Source organism: Vulpes vulpes, chromosome 13 (assembly GCF_048418805.1).
Source record: "Vulpes vulpes isolate BD-2025 chromosome 13, VulVul3, whole genome shotgun sequence".
NCBI classification, from domain to species: domain Eukaryota; kingdom Metazoa; phylum Chordata; class Mammalia; order Carnivora; family Canidae; genus Vulpes; species Vulpes vulpes.
In genome coordinates this window covers 136,067,257-136,090,407 of record NC_132792.1, presented here as the reverse complement: position 1 = coordinate 136,090,407, position 23,151 = coordinate 136,067,257, and the positions used below count along the sequence as shown (strand labels likewise).

Sequence of the window (23,151 nt, the reverse complement as noted above, 5' to 3'; positions counted from 1 at the left end):
CATGGATGTATACCCTCTCTCCATGGCTAGACTCTTGGATCCTCAAGGAGGCAGCCCAAGACAGTAGAATGAGCACTAGTATCCAGAGTCAGAAGAGCAAAGTTCAAGTTCCAGCCCAGATATGTAGAACAGAGGTGCAGGAAAAGCCCTGAGCAGAGCCAACAGTCCAGGGGTCTAGGCCCAGCTCTGTCTTCAGCCAGCTGTGGCCCTGGACAGGTGGCTCTACTGCCTCTAGCTGAGCCTGGGTTCCTTCTTTATAAAATGTGGGCCTTACTATGTAGATACTAAGGTACCATAATATTCCATGAATATTCTACAAATCTGACTTCATGAATCATCAACTAATTTCATATCATATAAAAATTTATTCACCTTTCTGCATTTGAGGTTTCTCAACTATAAAATGGGGATATTTATCCCTGCTCAACCCATCTCACCAAATGCCTCTGAGGACCAAGTAAATGAGGAATACAACCCTTATTCATTGCTGGTGGGTATGATAAATGGTGCCACAACTCTGGAAACAATTTGGTCATTCCTCAAAAAGTTAAACATAGAGTTACCATATGACCTAGCAATTCCACTCATAGGCATAAATCCCAAAGAATGTCCACACAAAAATCTGAGCACAAATGCTCATAGTATCCCTAGTCACTATAGTCAAAAAACAGAAACAACCCAAATGCTCAAGTTACAAATAGATAAACACAATGTATTACATCCATACAATGGAATATTATTTGGCAAGAAAATAAAGTGCTGACACATGCTACAACATGGATAAACCTTGAAAATATTCCATGTAGTTAATAAAGCCAGTCTCAAAAGGCCACATGTTGTATAGATCTTTTTATATGAAATGTCAGAACCAGGAACTCTTATAGAGATAAAAAGTAGTAGTTTCCTAGGGCTGGGGGAAGTAGGGATGGGGAGGGACTGCTAATGGGCCAGGGGTTTCTTTTCAGAAATCTTCAGTAATGAAAATCTTCTGAACTAGTAATAGATACTAGATACTAGTAATAGTTGTTAAATTTACTAAAAACCATTGAAGTATATGCTCTAAGAGAATACATTTTATAGAAAGTAAATTTTATTTCAATAAATCTGTTCTTTAAAAAATGAGAAGGGGCCCCTAGGTGGCTCAGTTGGTTAAGTGTCTGACTCTTGATTTCAGCTCAGGTCCTGAACTCAGGGTGGTGAGATGGAGCCCCACGTCAGGCTCCATGCTGAACGCTTGGTCTGCTTGAAATTCTCTTCCTCTCCCTCTGCCCTTCCCCTTACTCTCTCTCATGAGGTGAAGGTGGGCTCCTTAGTTTCAGATAACATGTAAAAGGGAGGTGAAGGGTGGTCTGTGCAGTCTCTTAAGAAGGGACACCATCTTGTCCTTCCATAAATCATCTAATCTGCCAGTATCAAATCAAGAAAATAAAACTTGACCAGCCATAGGTTTAGGTTTTACATTCTCAAAAAACAATGCTCCATTACCTGTTGGGGCCTTGGTGTCGGCCTTCTTACTCTCCTGGGCCCCCTTCTTGGCCCACACCTGGACTGTGTACTCCACACCTGGCCTTAGGCCCATCAGGACAGTACTGCTCTCCTCCTTCCCCACTGGAACCTCCTTCATATCCCCATCAGCAGATGTATAGCGCACCATGTACTTGTCAATGATTGCTTGCACTGGGTCCCAGGAGATGGTGGCCGTGTTCTCTGTCACCCGGTCAGTCACCAGGTTTGTTGGGCTGTCAATGTCTGAAAGCAAAGTTAAAGGGCACCAAACAAGCACCAAAGATTAGACTATGTTGCTTAGAGGGAGGCAATTTCCTGTTCTTCTGTTTTTCCCATCTCCTATGTCAGTTTTCAGTTGTTTCATGGACATACACCCTCCCTCCATGGTTGGACTCTTCGATCCTCAAGGAGCCAGCACAGGAAGGTAGAGAACTAAGTCCAGAGTCAGAAAATCTATGGCCCTGCACATCTCAGCTGCTTCTGGTTGGGCCTCAGTCTCATCATCTATGAATCTGGGGTTTAAGTTGGACAGCCTTTATTTATTTATTTATTTATTTATTTATTTATTTATTTATCTATTGGTTTTGGAAAGAGTTTGAGTGCAATCCTCCTTTTTTTTTTTTTTTTTGGTTGGACAGCCTTTAAAGTTCCTTTGAGTGCTAATGTTCCATACATACATCTAATTTCATAAATTACTAATTGGTCTCATGACCTTGGGTAAGTCACCTCACTTCTCTGCATTTATAAAACAGGACCAATGGTTATTGTACATATCTCACTGTCGTCTGAAAACCCAGACAAAAAAATGTAAAAAGAGACGTTGAAAATATTGAATATTAGTGTCTGTAGAAAGAAGAGGCAGAGGAAGATGTTAGTGTATACCCCAGAGACTTGTTATACATCAAATGAGTTAATAATATGCCCTTTATGACAATTTTTGGCACAGAGTAGATGCCCAATGACCATAAGTTATTATTAATGATATAACTTTGTTGATATTTTATGAATGAGGATTATGCTCCTCCATACTATGCACAGAGAAGGTGTTCAAAAATGTAGTCACCAAGAAAATAATAGCATGTCTTTGTTCCAAATAGTTCATTGCAAAAGTCATTTCCCTAAAATCCTTGCTTCTAAGTCCTGGCACAGATGTGCAACAGTATGTTCAAGCAGGATTCTTTTATCTTGGTTTGAGTTATGACCCCCAAGAAAACTGGTATCTACATTCCAACCTGAGAGCCCACAGCCAAGGCAGGGTCAACAGTCTTGTGGCCCTTAGCTGACCAACCATCCCTTTAATAGGTTGGAGAGGCCAAAGAGACGGGACTTCAAGAATGGATTTCTTTAGGCAGAGTTATACTGTGAACTTCATGGTGGAAACCCAAACCTCGAGTAAGCAATTGCAATGGCATCCCTCACAGACCTGGTTATGCATACTCTGGAGCAAATGTTCTTGACCAGGAATGATTGGCAATGTCTCAAGACCAACTTTGTTGTCACAATTCAGTGTGGGATAGGGAGGCTCCTGGTGCTTAATGGGTAGAGGCCAGGAATGCTGTTAAACAGCCTACAGTGCACAAGACGGACCCTGGCAACAGAGAATTGTCCAGCTAAAAATTCCAATAGTGCCAAGATTGAGAAACACTGCCCACAGCTTGGGGACCACTGTGGGCTGGTGTCTGACATGTGCCTAAAATGTGCCTCTCACCTAAGAGGTGAGAAAATGGCCATTTGCTCTGATGCAGATCAGTGAGACGCTGCAGCACTGCAAAAGAACTGAACATCTGGTTGAAAGAACAAAGGGTGCATGCATGCTCCCTGTGGGCCCGATGTGGGCCAGGGAAAGAAGAGCCCACTTCGGATTGTTTTAGAAGCTGTCCAAGAGGCTCACCCAGAGGGATGAGGTGGGCCCAACCAGAAAGGCACTGGAGTGCACCCCACATATGCAGACAGGACGAAAGTGAGCAAGTGACTAGCAGGAGAGATGCATCTGCAACAGGATCATTACAATGAAGGACTGGAGTGTAAGAAGGTCTCTGAAGAACATGCAGAAGTGCTCCATGAGGGGACACATTAGCTTTAACACACATCAGGCCCCACAGCAGGCCCAGGGCAGCTGTGACAGTTATGGTCAAGTAAGACCCCTTAGCTCTCCTCCTCTCCTCTCTCCAAGTTGTGCCAAACATAAATGGGTCAAAAAATCTCAGTTAGTATGTTGGAAGGAAGGGGTCTAAGCACCAGAAGGGAAAACAAAGAGGAGCCGAACACACCCCTTTCAAATGGCGGGCACTTAGCCTGCCAAGGGCCTGAGCTAGTGGAGTGGAGAAGCTTGAACTTTAAATGAAGTATTGATAGAGATATTTTAATTACTAAAATGATACATATTGGGGACTAAAGTGATCAGATATTGCTTATTTTTAGCTAACAAAACACTCTCATTATTTCTGCCTAAACCATTCATCCAAAAGGGCAGAAACAAAAAACAAGCTCCACAGAAAGGGTTTAAACAGGGGAGGAGGGAAAGCAAAGTAGGTTTGGATTTACAGTTAGGCTCCCTCCCCCAGGGCAAGCCCTCCTGCTTTCAATCACATTTACTCCTCACCAGGTAAAGCATTCAGCATGTTAACAACACAGAAGATGCACATGCAGAGAACAAAGGAATGTGAGGAATAATATCAGTTTTTAAAGACCTACCCTGGAGACAAGACGAGCTATGCATTCTAAGAGAAGCCATGAAATAGAAGTAAGGGGGACACAGTGGACTCTGCAAGGACACCAACCTGCATTTCCCTGAATCCTCTCATTCTGCCAAGGTCACAGAAGGAAAACCAACTGAAATGGACCATGAGTTCAGCAGCAACACAGTGGTGACGCATGTCCTCTTACCTGTTGGGGCCTTGGTGTCAGCCTTCTTACTCTCCCGGGCCCCCTTCTGAGCCCACACCTGGACCGTGTACTCCACACCTGGCCTCAGGCCCGTCAGGACAGTGCTGCTCTGCTCCTTCCCCACTGGAACCTCCCTGGTGTCCCCATCAGCAGACGTGTAGCGCACCATGTACTTGTCGATGACCGCTCGCACCGGGTCCCAAGAGATGGTGGCTGTGTCCTCTGTCACCCGGTCAGTCACCAGGTTTTTGGGGCTGTCAATTTCTTTTAAAAAATATTTGGAAAAGCCTAAGCTTTGAAGCCATGGGAGGGATGCCCACCACCCCATCACTGTCATTTTTATCTTCTAGAACTCTCTTAGCACAAGGCAATGGTATTCCCATCCAGAATCTGCTGGTGGCCAAGGGACAGGGTAACCCCTGGTTCCCAATTTCAAAAGACCACTCATTGTAAACTTAACATACTTTCTTGGCTTTCAGCTCCCTAAAATGTGGGAGGAATGACATCTTTGTTTAGCAACATTAGGCACATCAAATCAATCACTGAACATCTGCCACAACGTCCAGGGTACCCAATTTATCCTTTTATCAAGGGCTACTTCATGAGCAATCATTCTAAGAGGATTATCACAAGCACTGGAATGGTCAGAGCCTATAAACATCTGTGCTGAGTCCACTGAACACACGGCCACTGCACAACTTTACTTCTCCCTTCCAGTGGACTGAGTGGCATGGTGAGCCGCTCACCAGCATCAGGCAGTGACAGCTACCAGCTATCAGCTCACGGAGATCACTACTGGAACTCACTGTCTTTTCTGCTCTTTAGGACCTTCTTTGCAAGGTCTCTCATGTCAGGCCACATCTTTGGCTCTAGGCACACTCAGAATCCACACACTCAAAATTCAACTCTGATTGACCATCTTTTTCTTGTTACCTGTTGGGGCCTTGGTGTCAGCCTTCTTGCTCTCCCGGGCCCCCTTCTGGGCCCACACCTGGACCGTGTACTCTACACCCGGCCTCAGGCCCGTCAGGACAGTGCTGCTCTGCTCCTTCCCCACTGGAACCTCCCTGGTGTCCCCATCAGCAGACGTATAGCGCACCATGTACTTGTCGATGATGGCCTGCACTGGGTCCCAGGAGACGGTGGCCGTGTCCTCTGTCACCCGGTCAGTGGCCAGGTTTGTTGGGCTATCAATTTCTTTAAGAGAGATGAAAGAATGTAGCATTTACCAACTCTCTAGTTCCTAAAAGGCCAGCATATACACAGACAAAATGATGATCTCAACAAATTTCAGAGTCTTTTATGCCAGTGATTGGGATAACATAAGGGTTTAATTAAGCAAGTGGTCTGAAATTCCAAGAATGAGCTTATATCACTTAATGATATGTAGAGTTTTTAGACAAAGCCAAAATAGTCTCAGCTCTATAAACTTTACCCACAAGTAGGCTTTGGGTTTTTTTTAAAAATGGTCTTCATATACAAATTTCTCCTTTGCCCTGGATTTATATAATACACTCTTTCAGTTCCTGACTCCTCATACCTGAAAGCAATTATACATCAACAAATCTCTGCATAGGCTCTAATATTTTCTTTGGGAAGAAAAATATCCTGGAAGTAGGAGCTGTCAGTTCTTTCCATATAAAACATTATGTCTGTGGCCAGAGAACCGGAAGACTTAAATTGATGGTATGTGAGGTCTGGGCGGATAAAAATAATCCTGCTTGCAGAATCTGTCTGGGTTTCTATGCAGTTGAAATTGGGTTGGAATCTGGGCTCCACCATTTCCTAGTTGCTAACTTGGGCAGACTATATAACTTAAGTCTCTGTCCCTTCACCTCCACAAAGAAGGAAAGAGCAGTACCCATCTCACAGGTTATGGCAAATCGCAAATGAGATTTTTACTTGGTAAATGCTTAAATATAAGCTCTTTGTTATTATGAGTGTCATTTGAGGCATGAAATACCATTTTTTCCTTAAAATGTGAACCCCTCGAGTTGGAAATCCAAGTAGTGGGGGTGCACAATTAGCATGCCTTCATATTAATGTTTCGAAAACCACCTCCTCAAATGGCTGAGCTTTCTGTGACAGCAACTGCATTTCCAACCTGTGCTCCATAGCTGGACATGCACGGCCAGGCCAGGTGGGTGGAGCGCACAGCCAAGGGAGACAACTTGCCTTGGAGAGCGCAGAGTTCAGAAATCACTAGAGACAGAGGACATATATGGAGGACTTGCACTCTAGCATTCTCATCCTTCACTACTCCATTCTCATAAACCTGTCCACCATCAACACCACTCAAGGTTATAAGACAACTGCATATTGAGATAAGACAGAAAACCAACCTGTCCCATTCTTATACCTTAACATTTTGCACACGCTTCTCCCACTGCTAGTGAGCACCCACCCATGTGTCTAGACCCTGCTCAGGTGTCCGTCACCTCTTCCTACTGCCTGCCATGATCCCACTCTCTCATTCCAGTCTCTGGTATGTACTCTTTTCTTCTGATTCCTATAGTTCCACAGACATTTGTTAGCTCTAGACACAACATAATTCACTGCACTTTATCTTTTTTACTTGTCTTCTCTACCCAGGTGGTTGTGAATGCCATGAGCATGAACTATGTCTTTCATCTTTGTAACCCCAAAGAGCCTAGCTCTGCACCTGATACTGTCAGCAACGCGGTATCAGGCACACATCCCAGTGGCTCCCAATAATCTGGGGTGCTAATTCATACCACCCCCATCCGAGAGTGGGGAAGATTCTTCTCTGTTCCAATTTCTACCATCTTAAAAAGACTGACTTACATGCTTTCTTTTCCCAATACTCCAAATCCTAGTAAAGGGAAAGCCTTGTTTAATATAAACCAGGAGGCGGCAATCTACAGTCCCTGGGCCAAATCTGACCCACTGCCTTCTTATATAAAGTTTTAGTGAATACAGTCATACCAGTTAATCTACACACTTTCTGTGGCTGTTTTCACATTTCAATGGCAGAGCTAAATAGCTGGAACAGAGACTGTAGGGTCCCTAAAGTTGAAAATATGCACTATCTGGCCCCTCACAGAAAGTGCTGACCCCGCCTTTAAACAAATCTAGATCTCGCCATCCTTAATGGCAGCTTCCCATTCCTCTGCAGGAGATAAGCCCCACTTGGACCCAGGAGGTTCCATGCCGTGAAATATGTCAAGGGCTGAATGCTGATTAACATTCACTATGGACTGAGTGTTTGTATCTTCCTCAAACTCCTATGTTGAAGCCCTAACTCCCAATTTGATGGTCTCTGGAGGTGATACCTTTGGGAGATAAGTTGACTTAGAAGAGGGCATGAGGGTAGGTCCACCATGATGGCATCAGTGCCTAGTAAGAAGAGACCCAAGTGTCCTCTCTCTACCATGTAAGGGTGTAGGAAGAAGGTGGCCACCTATAAGCCAGAAGCAGGCTCTCACCAGGAACCCAAACAGCCAGCACCCAGGTCATAGGGCTTTCCAGCCTCTAGAATTGTGAGAAATAAGTTTCTTTTGTTTAAGTCCCTCAGTCTATGGTATTCTATTATAGAAGCCTGAGCAGGGATCCCTGGGTGGCGCAGCGGTTTGGCGCCTGCCTTTGGCCCAGGGCGCGATCCTGGAGACCCGGGATCGAATCCCACATCAGGCTCCCAGTGCATGGAGCCTGCTTCTCCCTCTGCCTGTGTCTCTGCCTCTCTCTCTCTCTCTCTGTGACTATCATAAATAAATAAAAATTTAAAAAAAAAAAAGAAGCCTGAGCAGACTGAGACACACCATAAGAAATAATCACTACTATCACTCACATAGCACTTTGCTACATGTTGGGCACTTCCATGAATTAACTCAGGCAACCCTTACAATAACCCAATGAGGTAAATACTCACATGCCCTAAGTTACAGATAAAAATCTGAAGAACATGGGCAGCCCAGGTGGCTCAGCGGTTTAGCGCCTGCCTTCAGCCCAGAGCATGATCCTGGAACCCCAGGATCAAGTCCCACATCAGGCTCCCTGCATGGAGCCTGCTTCTCCCTCTGCCTGTGTCTCTGCCTCTCTCTCTCTTTCTCTCTCTCTCTCTCTCTCTCTGTCTCTCATGAATAAATAGATAAAATCTTAAAAAAAAAAATCTGAGGAACAGAGGCGAAGTGACATGCCCAAAGCCACTCAGCTAGTAAACGGTAGAACTGGGCTTAAAACATGGATGTTCAAGCTTCTGAAACCACATTCCTAACTAATTTTTGGCTTCTCTGAGTGTCTACATGCTAACTGACTGTCCAGACAGACCCCAGTCAATAAGTGAATCCTTTTCTATGATTTCCTGTTGAGTGTCTGGAACCTCAAGTGGGCTCTGAGATTAGATGGCTCTGAATTCAGGGACAGGAGCAAAGGAGAGTGTAAGCAGAAAGGATGCTTGGGACATGCCCCCTGCCATCTCAGGACGGTGGCAAACACATGCTGAGTGGAACAGCTGGTGAAGTATGGGGACAGACCCTTATGGTTTCTGAAAGCTTCAAGGCAGAATCGGGACATTTGGTGACTGTTGACTCAGGATGCAAACCATTTCCATGGTCTGAAAGAGAGCTCCAGATTGTAAGCAAAGAGCCTGTACAGCCTCTGCAAAGGGAGATAAGCATTTAAATTCACTGTCAGCCAAATGCTTTGAGTTTTAACGTCCAAAAAATGAAAATTAGGAAGTGTTACTCTTCTCTAAGAGAAGAGGAGAATGGAATGGAATGGAATTCTAACCCAAATAAGTATGACCTTCTGTGTAAAATAAAAAGGCTGGTTTCTTTTGTTTGAAGTTAAAAAGGGAAAAATCGTAACTGTGAAATTTTAAATTGCTTTTGCAACCCCCTTCCCCATGCCTGCAAGCAAAAGAGCTGATGCTAGGTGGGCATCAGGCTCTGACTCACAAACCAACTGTCTCCCTGCCATGAGAAAACCCATTGAGGCTCCCATTCCTCTTACCTGTGAGGGCGTCAGTGTTGGCCTTCTTGCTCTCCTGGTTGCCCCTCTCAGCCCACACGTAGACCCTGTATGCCTCTCCCGGCTTCAAGCCCGTCAGGACAGTGCTGCTCTGCTCCTTGGGTACCGCCATGTCCCTGGTATCCCCATCAGCGGAGGTATAGCGCACCACGTACTTATCTATGGTGGCCTGGACTGGGGCCCAGGAGACCACCGCTGTGTCTTCTGTCACACGATCAGTGACCACATTGGTTGGACTATCAATTTCTTCATAAAAATGTGAGAAAGAAAAATTAGAGAAGGACAGTTGTTTGGTCAAGATCACAGCTGCTTCAAGATCTAATTCACTTGAGTGACCTAGCTCCAAGATCCACACAATGCAATAGGGTCTCTCTGTCCTCAGTGACAGGTAGACAATTGGCCTCTGGTTGAACCCTTGGCTGAGAAAGGGCTCTCTGAGGGATAAAACAGTCCCTTTCACTTTGAGACCACTGGGCACAATAGACAAGACCCCCTCAAATGTAACCACTTGAAGTGGAACTCTTTCGAGAGGCAGATGGAATACACCTAATGCTCTTCTGGGAGACCCTCCATCAGGTGCTCAAGAATAGTTACCACTCTCCTTCCCAATTCTCCTCCAATCAAAACACCTTCACCTCCCAGTGTGTACACTTGTAAGTTATGAGCTTTTTTTTTTTTAAGTTAGGAGCTTTTATATTGTTATACCGTACTATGCCACACCACATCATATCATATTATACTTCCAAATTATAGTTTCTAGACATGGCACATCTAAACTTGCTCCTTTTTTCCCTGATCAGAGAAAAATCTCAGTCCATTCATTCAACAACTTACTGAGCATCCATTGCATGCCAGGGAATATAATGGCACTCAAGAGTCACCAATGAACAAAACATTCAGAAATCTCTGCCTATGCAAGGCTGATGTTCTAGAAGGACCAACCCAGAACAACATGCCCTCCATGTCCTAGACACAATGCTCCTCAGTAACATATCCTCAGCCCACAGCCTCAGAAAATCCCTATGCTTTTTCACACATGTCCCTACTAACCCAGGGGTTCTCAACATTTGTCAACACTGGGCACCTACTAAGTACCACCCCCAGAGAGTCCAATTCAGAAGGTCTCAGATATGTGCTAGTACCTCTGCTGAAAAAACAAATACGTAAAACTCCATAGATGATTCTCCTGTACATCAAAAGGTTGAGAAACCCCACACTAAACCACATCTTTCCCACTTCTGCATATAAAATATATTTCCTGAATCCAGTGTTTACTCTTGTTATATTTTATCTTATGGACTTCATTCATAATTTAGTCATTCACTTAACATGCTGATTTTCCTTTCTAGTTTATCATTTACAAACCTAATAAGTAAGCCATCTGAGTGCAGCAGCCATCAAGGACACTTACAAAGGTGCCTCACAGAACAAAGCTGACACATGCCCCGAGAACCCTCCCTACATGCAGATCTATATCTTTTGGTGTAAAGACATACAAAACAGCTTCTTACTCTCAGAAATTCAAGCAGTTTTGCTTCCTTCCCATCCTGCTCTAGTTCTCCTGGCCATCAATTCTCCAGCAGAGAAGTTAGAACTTTACATAGCTGCATTTTTTCACATCAACTAGAATTACCTTTCTTGAGCACAATGGCAGTGTCTTACTTGTATGCAAGGAAATGAAATATGTTCCATCACCAGAGATGGTGCATATTTTATTTAATAAATCAACTGTCGTTGGCTGAGCGTATACTAACTGGAAGGTGCTTTTTATACATTATTTTATCAAACCTCATAGTAATAATTCAAGGCATTTATCAGATTCCCTGTGAACAATTTTAGAAAATTAATAATAGTTATCATTTTTAGAGCACTAATTATATATCTGGTTCAGAGAGGTTAGATAACTCAGCCAAAGTCACTCAGCTAGTAAATGATAGTCATTTACACATCCTACAAACATTCCCTGAGTGCCTAGTTGGAGATAGGAACTCAGTTTAACTCAGTTATCAATTAAAGTGTGCTTACCCACCCCCCAAAAAAGATACGTCAAAATGCTAACCCTCAGTATCTCAGATCGTGACCTTATTTGGAAATAAGGTCTTTCTAGAGATGATCAGGTTAAAATGAGGTGATTAGAGTGAGCCTAATTCAATATGCTTGGTGTCCTGATGGAAGGGGGAATCTGGACACAGAGCCAGACACACACACACACGCACAGACGATGATAGGAAGACACATAAGGAGTAGCGAGCCATGTGGCTGGAATGCTACATCTATAGAACAAAGATCATCAAGGATGGCCAACAAACAATAGAAGCTAGAGGAGGTGAAGAATGATTTCTCCCTAAAATTGTCAAAGAGAGCACAGCCCTGCAGACACCTTGATTTCAGACTTCCAGCCTCCACGACTGGGAGACAATACATTTTACTCTTTTAAACCACCCAGTTTTTGGTTCTTTGCTACAGCAGCCCTAGGATACTAATATAGTTGACCCCTGAACACTGCAGAAATTAGGCTCCTTGACTCTTCTGCTCAGTTGAAAAGCCACGTGTAACTTCTGGCTTGCTAAAAACTTGGACTCATAAACTACTGTTGACCAGAAGCCTCACCAGTAGTCTCACACATTTGAGTGACAGATATCATGTATGTTATATGCATCATATACTGTATTCTCACAATAATGCCTCTTTTTTCTTAGTTTTTGTCCAGGATTTATAGGCTATGTGGTTTGTGAGTTTTTCCCAATCATCACGAATCTCAAAATATTTTTCCAATATATTTATTGGAAACAATCTACAGGGCACCTGGATGGCTCAGTGGCTGAATGTCTACATTTGGCTCAGGTCATGATCCCGGAGTCCTGGGATTGAGTTCTACATCAGGCTCCCTGCAGGGAGCCTGCTTCTTTCTCTGCTATGTCTCTCCATCTCTGTGTCTCTCATGAATAAATAAATAAATAAATTTTTTAAATAAAGGAAAGAAAACAATCTGCATATGAGTGGACCAGTGCAGTTCTAATCCATGTTGCTTAAGGGTCAACTGCAGAAGCAATGAACAGAATAAAGACACTACTATGGTACTTATATTTTCCTGAAGGAGAAGATGATAAACAAGTGGTGATGGCACTAGCAAGCCCAATAAGGCAAGACAGAGGGTTAGAAAATGCTGAACAAAAGATATCTATGAGCTTAGACAGGGAGGTGATATCTAAGAGCTGTCTTTCTGAGAAGGCAACATTCAGACAGAGACTGAAATGAAATGAGGTAGTGGGCCATATACAGTCCAGAAATCTCATTCTAGGCAGAAGGAGCAGCAAGTGCAAAGGCTCTGCTCCACATATTCAGGGAGCAGCAAGAGGCCAAAGTGTCTGGACAGTCAGCGAGGGGGCTTGAGCGGCTAGAGGCGAGGCCAGGGAGGTAACAGAACAGTGGACTGTGGACAGCCTCCAACTGTGGCTTTTACACTGAATGAAGTAAGAAGTTTCTGGGCAGTTGGCACAGAAGAATGGCATGATCTGATCTGCTTTATCAAAGGATCCCTCTGGCTGCCAGAGAGAATACAGGCAAGGTAGTAAGTCGAGAGAAGAAGTCCCCTGGGAAGCCACCTCAATGGCATGAGAAGACAGGGATGTGAACCAGTGTGGCAGAGATGGAAGTCATGAGAAAGACTGAAATTGGGGAAATTCCAAATGTAAACTTATCAGAATCTGCTGATAGAATTGATGTGGGATACAAATCCATCCTTCCATCTATCCATGTTGGTTGAGGTCCTGAGCAATCTGCAGAATGGGGTGACCATTTACAGAGATGGAGAGATCTGAGGGAGGGCAGAGTTTGCAGTAGAAGGGGGGGTGAGGTAGGGCCAAGAATTTGCACATGGGCACTCTAAGTGCTAGAGCCAAGATGTGAACCATTCCTATCCGTCAAAGACTGCATCTCCACTTTGTTTGTCCTGAGCAGCACTATCACCAGCCTTTTCTTATGGAAATAAGAACAATAAATAAATAAAAATCAAGAGTGACCTGAAAGGTACCTGCAATCTGAGTCTAGCAGCAGCAGGGGATTGGAGCTCGAAGTGACAACTGGAACAAGGAAACAGTCTTACATCATTGCTTTTGGGAGATGGGGCAGGCATACCTCATAGTAGAGCAGGCAGTGACCATGTCCCGGGCCTCTGGAGGCTCCAGCAGGCTCAGGGGACAGTGTACACAAGAGAGAGAACTCACTCCCCACCCAATTCCCCTTTCTGCGCAAAGCATGGTTTTGCACATGACAGGAGGGAATGAAGAGAGCCTCCGAAGGTCCAAAGGTAACATGTCAATCTGGGAAACCAGGGTGGTCTTGGGAATGGGGACATTTAGAATGGGAAGTGACAATGGGGGGAAAAGAGGTCAGGAACACCCTACAGTCCTGCCTCCCAAAGTCCTTGGTCCTCATCATCTCCAAAGTGACCCATATCTATACAACCCATGGTCCCAGCAGTGCCCCCCACCACCCCTGCCTGGCCCAGATCAGTGCTTGGCACCATAGCTGCAGGACCCACAGTACAGGCCTATGCCTTGTGGGGTCAGGAACGTCTGTGTGTGGAGCCCTCTCAAGATCCACCATGCCCATATGAGTGTAACCAGCCTTGATGCATCTTGTTCCCTCAACAGCCTCAGAGCACTCGAGGAATGGAGAAAAGCTAGGGAAGGCATCTCGGCTATGAAGAATAAGAAGGTAGGAAGGAAAAATAGGATCCTCCCATGCCAGGGTTCTGGAGACCTAGCCCAGAGAGGAGATGTGACTTTTCCAAGGTCATAAAGCCAGTCAGAGGCCTGGCCAGCTTGATACTCAGGACTCTGCCCTTTCTCTCAATCCCTAACAGCAACACCCTGAGCCAGAAGGAGGGTCTTCAGGGAGCTGCTCCTTTCTGTGATAAATCTAAGGATGGGAACCAGATGCCAAGTCACAGAAGCAGGAGGACAGCCTCAGTGATGGGACTCCAATGATGGGCCACATGGCTGGAAGAAGCCAGCTTAGCAAGACCAAAGCCTCCCTGTCTGCCAAGAAGGGATGTGGAGATCATAAACAGTTTTTCCATGGAACAAAGCCTTCCAGGAGCTGCAGACGCTGACTGAATCATAGATGAGTCACAATGGGAGCCACAGAGAGGAGACAGGCTCTCCTTCCGAGGCCCCAACTTCTTTCCCACCTGCCAGACACCAAAAGCCCTGGTAGGACCTTTCTTTGGGCCATTCAAGGTAAGAGAGATTTAAGACAAGACTTGGGAGGTAGACTTTTGAGTTGCATGTGTTAGACCAAAGGGCACCCCTACCTCCAAAGATCTGATTTGCCAAAATGAGTGTGCGGAAGAAGCTAATTAAGAGCTCTGGGCACATCAGGAAAGTATTCTTTATGATGAGATTCACCACTAGGCTGGGTAGGGCATGGCTGTCCGAGGTCCAAAGTCTGAGCTAGAACACCAGCCTCACATGTCCCTGCTACAGCCCATGGCAACAGGCATTGGGAATAGCTTTCTCCATTCATAGTGGCTACTTCTGAACCACCCAGTTGGTTTAGTGGAAAATGGCACAGCCAGGATCTAAAATCAACCAGGATATGGGCTTGGGGGCAAAGATGGGGGGATAGGGCCTTATGCCCCTAGTTTGAAAGTGAGTTCCTGGTAGATAAGGCCTTCTTCGGACTCCGGTAGCCATGTGTCCCATCATCTCACTGCTTTAGGCCTCCCCTACTGCTTTCAGTGTGGTAATAAAACTATTCCAAAGGCATTATTTATAGATAATGCACTTAGAGATCAACCTCTCTCTACCTGTTCTCCTCCAGCTTTGCTTCTGGAAAGGTTGTGATTTGACCTCAAGCAAACCCACATTCAAAAGCCATCCACTAGTTCACCCTGACTCTCCTAAACTTTGTGGGCTTCCATTTTCTCACCTGTAAGATGGGAATAATAATGCTTATAATGCTGTTATAAGGACCAAAGATAATATTTATGAAGTCCCACAGTACCTAGAATATAGGGGATATTCAAATGATGAAGATCATAATTATTTTTCAGCCACTGGGTGTATGTGGGTGGCTGTGTGTGAGGCAGGAGCACTGAATGTTGGCAGGAGTTCATCTTGAAACATGAAGGAGTGTAAGAAGGAAAGTTTTAGGGGCTGGGCCATTACAAATGCAGCAGTGTGTGTGGAAAGCAGTAAAAGGTGAAAAAGATCCTAAGAGAGGCCGAATTGCTATTTCACAGCATTGTCAAAAGGAAAAATTCTAAGAAAATTGTTAATACGTGAATATACTAGGCTGTGTGTTCTGCTGTTCAGAGGAGCTTGTGAAATTACAACAAAACAAGCAGTCCTTTGTTCTGGACTCACCACAGAAAACATGAATCACAGGAGTTATTAAAAGACTTATAATAATGTAAAAAAAAGGGGGGGGGGACTTTTAACTCATTTAGTCCAACCTTTCCTTTGACGGATGGAGAAACTGAGGACAAAGCGGTAGCATCACCTCTTATTTAGTGGTCTGCCCTTCTTGTCATTGGAGGTGAGGTGGCTGTGAGGGCTCAGCGGCCAAGTCCAGGGACATTCCCCCTGAAGACACTGGTCTGGCTGGTGCTGGCCCCTCTGAAGTTGACCTGCTTCTAAAGCTTTGCCTTTCTGGAAGATGCTTCAATGCACTTTGAGTGTCTTAACAGGGTGAGGATTTTCAATTGACCCCTTCCCTTTCATGGATTAGTTCCACTGAGTGACTTGTTAAATGGAAAATACCTGAACTGTGTCATTTCCTCCCTGCACGTGGTTATGCTATTCTAATACGTTTCAGTGTCTTTTTCCATCTCAGGCAATGCAAAATATTTGGAGAAAAGCGAGATTCTTTCCCCCAGCCCCCCCCCTCCCCTTAAATTAATGAACAGTCTAGCCAGGTTTAAGAGTGTTTCCTGACCTCAGAAGTGATTGTGTCTTTTTTTTTTATGTTTGTAGGACACATGACACAAATTTATTTGCTTTCCAATAAAATATCCCATCCTGCTTTTAGATGATAATTGACAATAAAAACGCTTCTTGAGTGCTCACATTCTAGTCGGGATAACATACTTGAAAGGTTAACTAGCAATTCAAGGCCATGTGTGATTAAATGCTCTAAAAATTCCAAGACAAAAATGGTTGCTATTTAATGTGGTCCCACAAGGCCTCGGCAGAGAGGCTAAGGTTGGAGCTGAGCCTGGAAGGATGAGTGATCTTACTGCTATGAGCCCCCAAAGGGCAAGGACCAGGACTTTTCATCTTTGGAAGAATCTAAAGGGACCATGTCTCTAGTGCTCAGACAGTACTCTGCAATTACTTTTTGTTGAATTAATTGATAGCTCGAATTAATTGAATTCCTGATTGAATTAATGGATAGCTAGAGATAACCATGGAGGCTTTCCTAGGCTGGAGTCACAACATGAACAAACCCATAATGGAGAGATAAATCTTCAGTGTTGAGAAACCCGAAGAACAGGGGTGCCTGGGTGGCCCAGTCAGTTGAGCATCCAACTCTTGATCCCAGCTCAGGTCTTGATCTCAGGGTCATGAGTTCAAGTACCATGTTTGGCTCCATTTTGGGGATGGAGCCTACTTAAAAAAAAAAAAAAAAAAAAGGAAAGGAAAAAGAAGAAACCCCAAGAACAGGACAGCAGCAGGAAGGCTTCCCTTTGGGAAGTAGTAGTGAAGTGAACAACAGCCCAGGATGGCCTGCTCCACTGAGGCCAAGGTAACAGGAGTTCTGCATTATCCTAAAGCAATGAGGAGTCCCAGAAAATTTTTATTTAGGAGGTAAACAGTATGAGAATTAACCAGAAACAATGGGTAAAAAGGTAAAAGTGGGAGACACTTTAGTTTTGGGTCCACTGAAGCGGATATCCTAGGTGCATATCCCAGCTCTGTCATTTCTTGCCTGGGCAATACAGAGTTTAACTTCTCACTGGTTTGTTTGTTGGTTGTTGTTTCTTTTTTTTTTAATGTGACTTAGAAATAATAGTAGGACCTACCACATAGTTACAGTGAGAGCTAAATGAGATAATTTACGTGAAGTACTTAGTATAATGCCTGACGCCTAGGAGGCTCTCAATTAATTCACAGCTAACAAGAAAGCCACCGAAAGCCTCGCCATCTTCCACCCCGCTGAAAGTTTTCACCAGTCCACCACTTGGGCAGGCTGCACAGTCTGTATCGTCTCGTTCCTAAATGAAGTTGTATCTTATCCTTCCCAACTGTCTGACTCTAACTTTCACACTACAGATATGCGATCTGTCAGGCAACCGAAATAGCAAATTCAATTCTTGCACCCATCTCACCACCCTGGCCAGCTCCTGCCAGGACCAAATTGAAAAGAACTAAAATGCTTTTTAAGGAAGTCTCCAAATCCAAAGATCCCTTCTTGGCTAGCATCAAGGATTAGCCTTCCCCCAGTGGCATTATCATCTAGCTCACCAGTTCCCAACTGGGGCTGGCAGGAGCCCAGCCACTGCAGGAGACACACCATTCCATACGGACTTGAACACTGGCTCAAAATTCAAAGTTATACATGGACTCTCTTGTATATATGACTATAGGGATTTTGGATTCTTTTCTGATTCATAACTTGCAAATCTATCGTCAAATGTTACTGATTTACAACATTTGTCATTATGTGTTTTTGCAATCCACAGATGTTAAATATACCACTGCTCCCATGTGAGAGCCTTTAAAAATCTTTTGACATTTTCCAGCAGAGTGCCTGAGTGCAATCATCAGGAAAAAACACAAGAATGGTGAGAAAAAAATTATAAATCACCCATCGCAGGTAATACGGAGTTATGTGCCTAGGTCCAAGATAATGAATCAAAATAATCCAGTGATTATTAAATTATTATTTAAAAAAATAAACCAGTGATAAAGGCTAATAAGATAAGCAGAAAAGTATCAGAAATGGCCTTTCCTCTTGACTCTAAGATCCTGGGGGAGATTTTCAATGGTGAGAAACACTTTCAATAGGAAAAGTTTACTTCCCCTCCTCTGCCCCACAAAATAGATGTCAGGACACACAGAGAGAATCTCTCTGCACACAAATCCCAGAGATTTTATCCAGAGAGGAGTCAGCCAAGAAAAATAACTGAAAGCAAACTTGAGAAATGTTCATGGTGCCTCTAAAATAGCTCCTACCTGTCCTGCCATTCAGGAGAATCGGCTTGCCCTCCAGTTCTCCTTTCATGGGCACCACGGTGATCCTATACTCTGTCCCAGGCTGCAGACCTGCAAACAAACAGCCAAGGTCAGTGAGTGCGGGCTCCAGACCCTCTCCCCCAACCCTGCTCTCCCCCAGGATTTCCCTTGTGAGGGGAGGGGAGGGGCTATGCCTCTCACCTGAAGATTAATCTAAGGCGGAGAAAGAGTGGCAGGACCAGTGGGACACCAGGCATCGTGGAGGGGCTTATGGGGGCGGGAGTGGGGGACCAGAGTGGATGAGGTCAAGTTAATGGAGCTCCTTTCTTGGGCCACCAAACACTGATTTCCCAATTTTACTTACAGCCCAAATGGTTTTATGCCAAGGATCCTTCCTTTCCCCCCACCACAAGTTTCCTTCTGTCTCATTGTAATAATTAGCCTAACTGTATTCCATTATTTTCTTCTTTGCTTTGCCTTTTTTGTTTTTGTTTGTTATTTCTCTGTGGCAGTGGTTTGAAGGACTGTCCTTTGTGATGCAGATATCCAGCCTGCGGCAAAGGACAAGCCAAGAGCAGCATGTGGCAGGCACACACACTGCTCCCCACTCTGCAAACACTGGGAATCCAAGATGCCCTTTCAAGATGGAACTCACAGAGTGGACCGCAGAATGAGGCCCCAGAGAAGGACATCACCATGGAACCAATAAGCCTCAGGGTCCCCTCCCCTGCATGGGCCACTTCCAAGGGTATTCACTTGGGTATTCAAGATTGTGTATCATTTCCCTTAAAGGAAGCTAAATTCTATAGCTTCAGGAGTCACAAAATGTGATCCCAACCTGAACGGCCCTGCTTCCTAAACAGCCATTCAATTTCTGGCTCTCAGCAGATAACTAGAACCTCCCCACCCAGGCCTCCCAGCATGACTCCTTCCATGCAGCATGCTAAATAAATCGGCCTCTCTCTCTCTCATTCACACACACACACAGACACACACACACACACACTTCTTCCAAAAGGAATGTCTGTGCCAGCATATCCACCCTGAGACACAGACAGGGTTTTCCAAGAGCACACTGGGCTTATAATCGATTGCCCGGGTGCTCTGAGATTCCAGAGTCAGCTCTGGGATGCTAGAGCACAGTGTGAAGGCCTACAGAATGGACTCTTATCCAGGACTTTCAGGGTCAGAGTTCAAGTGATTCCTTAGGGTCCCAGGACTTCCTGTGTACACTGTCCCCAGCTCAGCATTCACAGCAAACATCTCACATCCCCAGTGTTGGCTCTTACCAGTGATGTCATATCGGCTCTTGGGGTCACTGCTCTTGGGCACGGTGACCTCGGCCACCTCCTGTCCTGTCAGGGGGCCATACTGCAGCTTGTAGTAGTCTACCTCAGTCGGGGGGTTCTCCCATTCCACATCCAGAGAGTTCTCAGTCTCATCTGTCACCCATGCGGTGCCAAGCACAGCAAGATCTAGGGCAGGGGCCAGGGAGAACAAAAGAAAGCAGTGAAGGGCAGAGGTCCAGCAGGTCTGTAACAGGCCACTGGCTACCAGTCAGCGCCCTCTCATGACACACTGAGAACATGCTTCAGCCCAGGACACCATCCTTGACAGGTGTCTTAAAACTACCATAGTAGCAAAAAAAAAACCTGTTGGCTCTCATATTACCCACAGAGGACAGACTATCTTCTGCGAAAGCCTCCTCTCTCCCATCCCATCCCATCCCATCGGATGCCACACTGCCCTCCCTGTCCAAGCTGCCATGGGCCACGCCCTGGACCATACCTCTCCAGCCAATCATCCAAACTGCCAGGCTTAGGGGTCAGGCTGCTCCGAATGAAACACACCCTTTAGCTGCAGAATGTTGCCCTCAAAGACTCAACCCCAGTATGAGAAGCGCAGCTTCTCCCACGTAAAGTATGGGAAACACATCTGAAATTTTCTGGAGTATGATACTGGTAACAGGGACGCCTGGGTGGCTCAGTGGTTGAGCGTCTGCCTTTGGTTTAGGGTGTGATCCCAGGGTTCCAGGATCGAGTCCGGCATCGAGTTCACAGCAGGGAGCCTGCTTCTCCCTCTACAGGTCTCTGTCTCTCTCTGTGTGTCTCTCATGAATAAATAGATAATACCAATAATACAACCAGTCTCTCCCTTCGTCTCCCAAATTACAGCTCCTTCCTCGATGCTCAAACTCTCCTGTGAGGACTGACCATAGGCGAAACTATAAAATAGGTGAATTTTAACTTGGTCCTTCTGAGTATCTTTCCTGCACCTCCGACCACAGTTTAGACCTGGTGATCTCAGCTGCCCAGCCTGTCCAGCCTGCAGAGGAGAGTTACTTTACTCATTTATTCATAGTCAAGTATTATTAATGGCTAAATGTTTGCCCCCCACAATTAATGGCTAAATGATGTGGCTCCAAGGGAAGCAGTTTTGGGTGGCAGCTGGAGAAGAGGGACTGAATCTTTGAGAGCACGCTGCATTCAATGGCCATATCCCCGTGTGGATGTCATCTGACCTGAATTTTGGAACAGAGAAGATGAGACCCTAGGTTCCCAGCCTTGCCCCTTCCTTGGTCACCTGCCCACCTTCACCACCTTGATGATGTTCCCTAGGTATTCCCTAGGCTGACTGACCACTTGTCAAGGACATGGGACAGAGAATCCATGCCTCAGGCAGGGGGTAAACTCTGTGTTCCAAGGCCCCTCAGTTCAGAATGTTTCTGACTCACTCTGTTATGAACAAAGAACAGAGCCTTTTCTCTGAAGAATCCGCCCCCCCTGCCCCCACACCTACTGGCTTCCATCTGCAAGCCTCCAGGTCCTCCCTTCAAAGATGGGAATTCCTTGAGGGAACAGGTCAAGAGGTGACCTGTCCTAGACAGCTCACAAATGAAAAAGCAGAGACTTAATGAAAATATTCAAGATTATTATGGGGATAAGGATCTCTCGGACTGAGGATCCCCCGAGGAACAAGTAGAATGGGTTTAACATGAATCAGATGAGACAGAAAGACAAGCTCTCAGTTGCAAGCTTTTACAAGTCCCTAGAGCAGAAGCCCAGAGGGGTTACTAAGACTTTCAGAACAGATGTCTCTGCTCTTCATTGGGAGGCGTTGGGCACTGGCCTGTCTGCAGAGAGAGGCAGTCACAGACAAAGAGGGGAGAAAGAGAAAAGCACCCCGATGGTGGAGAGCTGGCCTGGGTCACTTTGGGTGTGCTCCCATTGAACATAAACGATTTCACAGAACATCAACAACTGACAAGCCCCTGTGTAGCCACGATAGCTCAAGACAAAACAGGGCCATTCTGTAATCGTGTCTGAATACAGGTAAAAACATGAACACTGTCCAAACCACAAAAACAACTAAATATTCTCTCTCTTGACCAATAGAAGTAACTACTCCTTCTTTACTGATGCTGGTTTTAGCCTCCCTCTAGTCTGCTCTTTCTAGATAATGTTCACTAAGTTACAGTCATAGAGTTGACTCTCCTTCCTGATAACGTGCATGCCAAAGCAAAGCCTACGGCCTACCTTCCCCTAAATCACCTAACCCAAGCCCCAGTTCTACCCCAGTCCTTTCTAACGCTCTTCCTGAGACACCCATGATGTGTTGTCCTACACTCCAACAGTCAATAAACCTAACCCACCTAACTCGAGGGGTATCCTGGGCAGTCTATGGCTGGAGGGGATTGGGAGAGGCAATCAGAAATTGTACTGCCAGGATGAGGGGGCCCTCATGGTCCTTTCCAACATGGAGTAATCCCCATCCCCACCACCACACAGGATAGGCAGCCTGATGTTTCTGCAGAGACAGCTATGTGCCCAAAAGCCCATCCATCTGGGTCTCCCTGGATCTCTCCCCAACAGTTTAGTGAAGGGTGGAGGCAACTGATTTTTATTAGCATCTAGAACAGTGCCTGGTACACAGTAGATGTGCAGTAAAATGAGTGAATGCATGGATCCAAAGCAATCAAATAACTAGGTTTCTCCAAGCTCTTGAAGATCTAAGCTGCTTTAAGAACTTTCTCATGAGAGGGATGCCTGGGTGGCTCAGCAGCTGGGCACCTGCCCTTGGCTCAGGGCATGATCCTGGAGTCCCTGAATCGAGTTCATGTCAGGGTCCCTGCATGGAGCCTGCTTCTCCCTCTGCCTGTGTCTCTGCCTCTCTCTTTGTGTCTTTCGTGAATAAATAAATAAAATCTTAAAAAAAAAAAAAAAAAAAAAGAACTTTCATGAGAAAATAAGAATTTCTAAACAGTAAGCAGTGAGGCTTGTCTTTCCAAAACCTTTTGGTAACATTTGGTGTTACACCAGGGACTCTGTCCCTCCAGATCCATCCCCTGTCCTGCTGTGTGTCCCAGATTACGACCTCTATGAATTGTGTTAGTCAGATCCCCTTGCCCTCTGGCTTCTTGTTACAGCCAGTGAGTTACCAGAAGCTCAGAGGGCAGGATAGAAAGTCAGGCAACTGACCTCCTTCCCTCCCTCCCAGTGAGGTCATGGTGGAATGCCTACATCTGTACCAAAAGTACCTCCTCAGGCAGCCCTCTCCTAAAGCTGTTTTTGGGTCTGAGACCCAATTT

General features: G+C 45.3%; 1 protein-coding gene across 1 annotated transcript in view; it reads right to left on the bottom strand.

Moving 5' to 3' along the window:
* Positions 1-23,151, bottom strand: part of TNN (tenascin N) — a 62,414-nt gene that overhangs the window by 27,481 nt on the left and 11,782 nt on the right. The window contains exons 5-10 of the mRNA XM_072733085.1: positions 19,853-20,038; positions 18,564-18,653; positions 9,364-9,627; positions 5,326-5,589; positions 4,393-4,656; positions 1,486-1,749 (exon numbers count right to left, since the gene is read on the bottom strand). Coding sequence (XP_072589186.1) covers positions 1,486-1,749; positions 4,393-4,656; positions 5,326-5,589; positions 9,364-9,627; positions 18,564-18,653; positions 19,853-20,038 — 1,332 coding nt within the window. The remainder of the gene's footprint in view (positions 1-1,485; positions 1,750-4,392; positions 4,657-5,325; positions 5,590-9,363; positions 9,628-18,563; positions 18,654-19,852; positions 20,039-23,151) is intronic.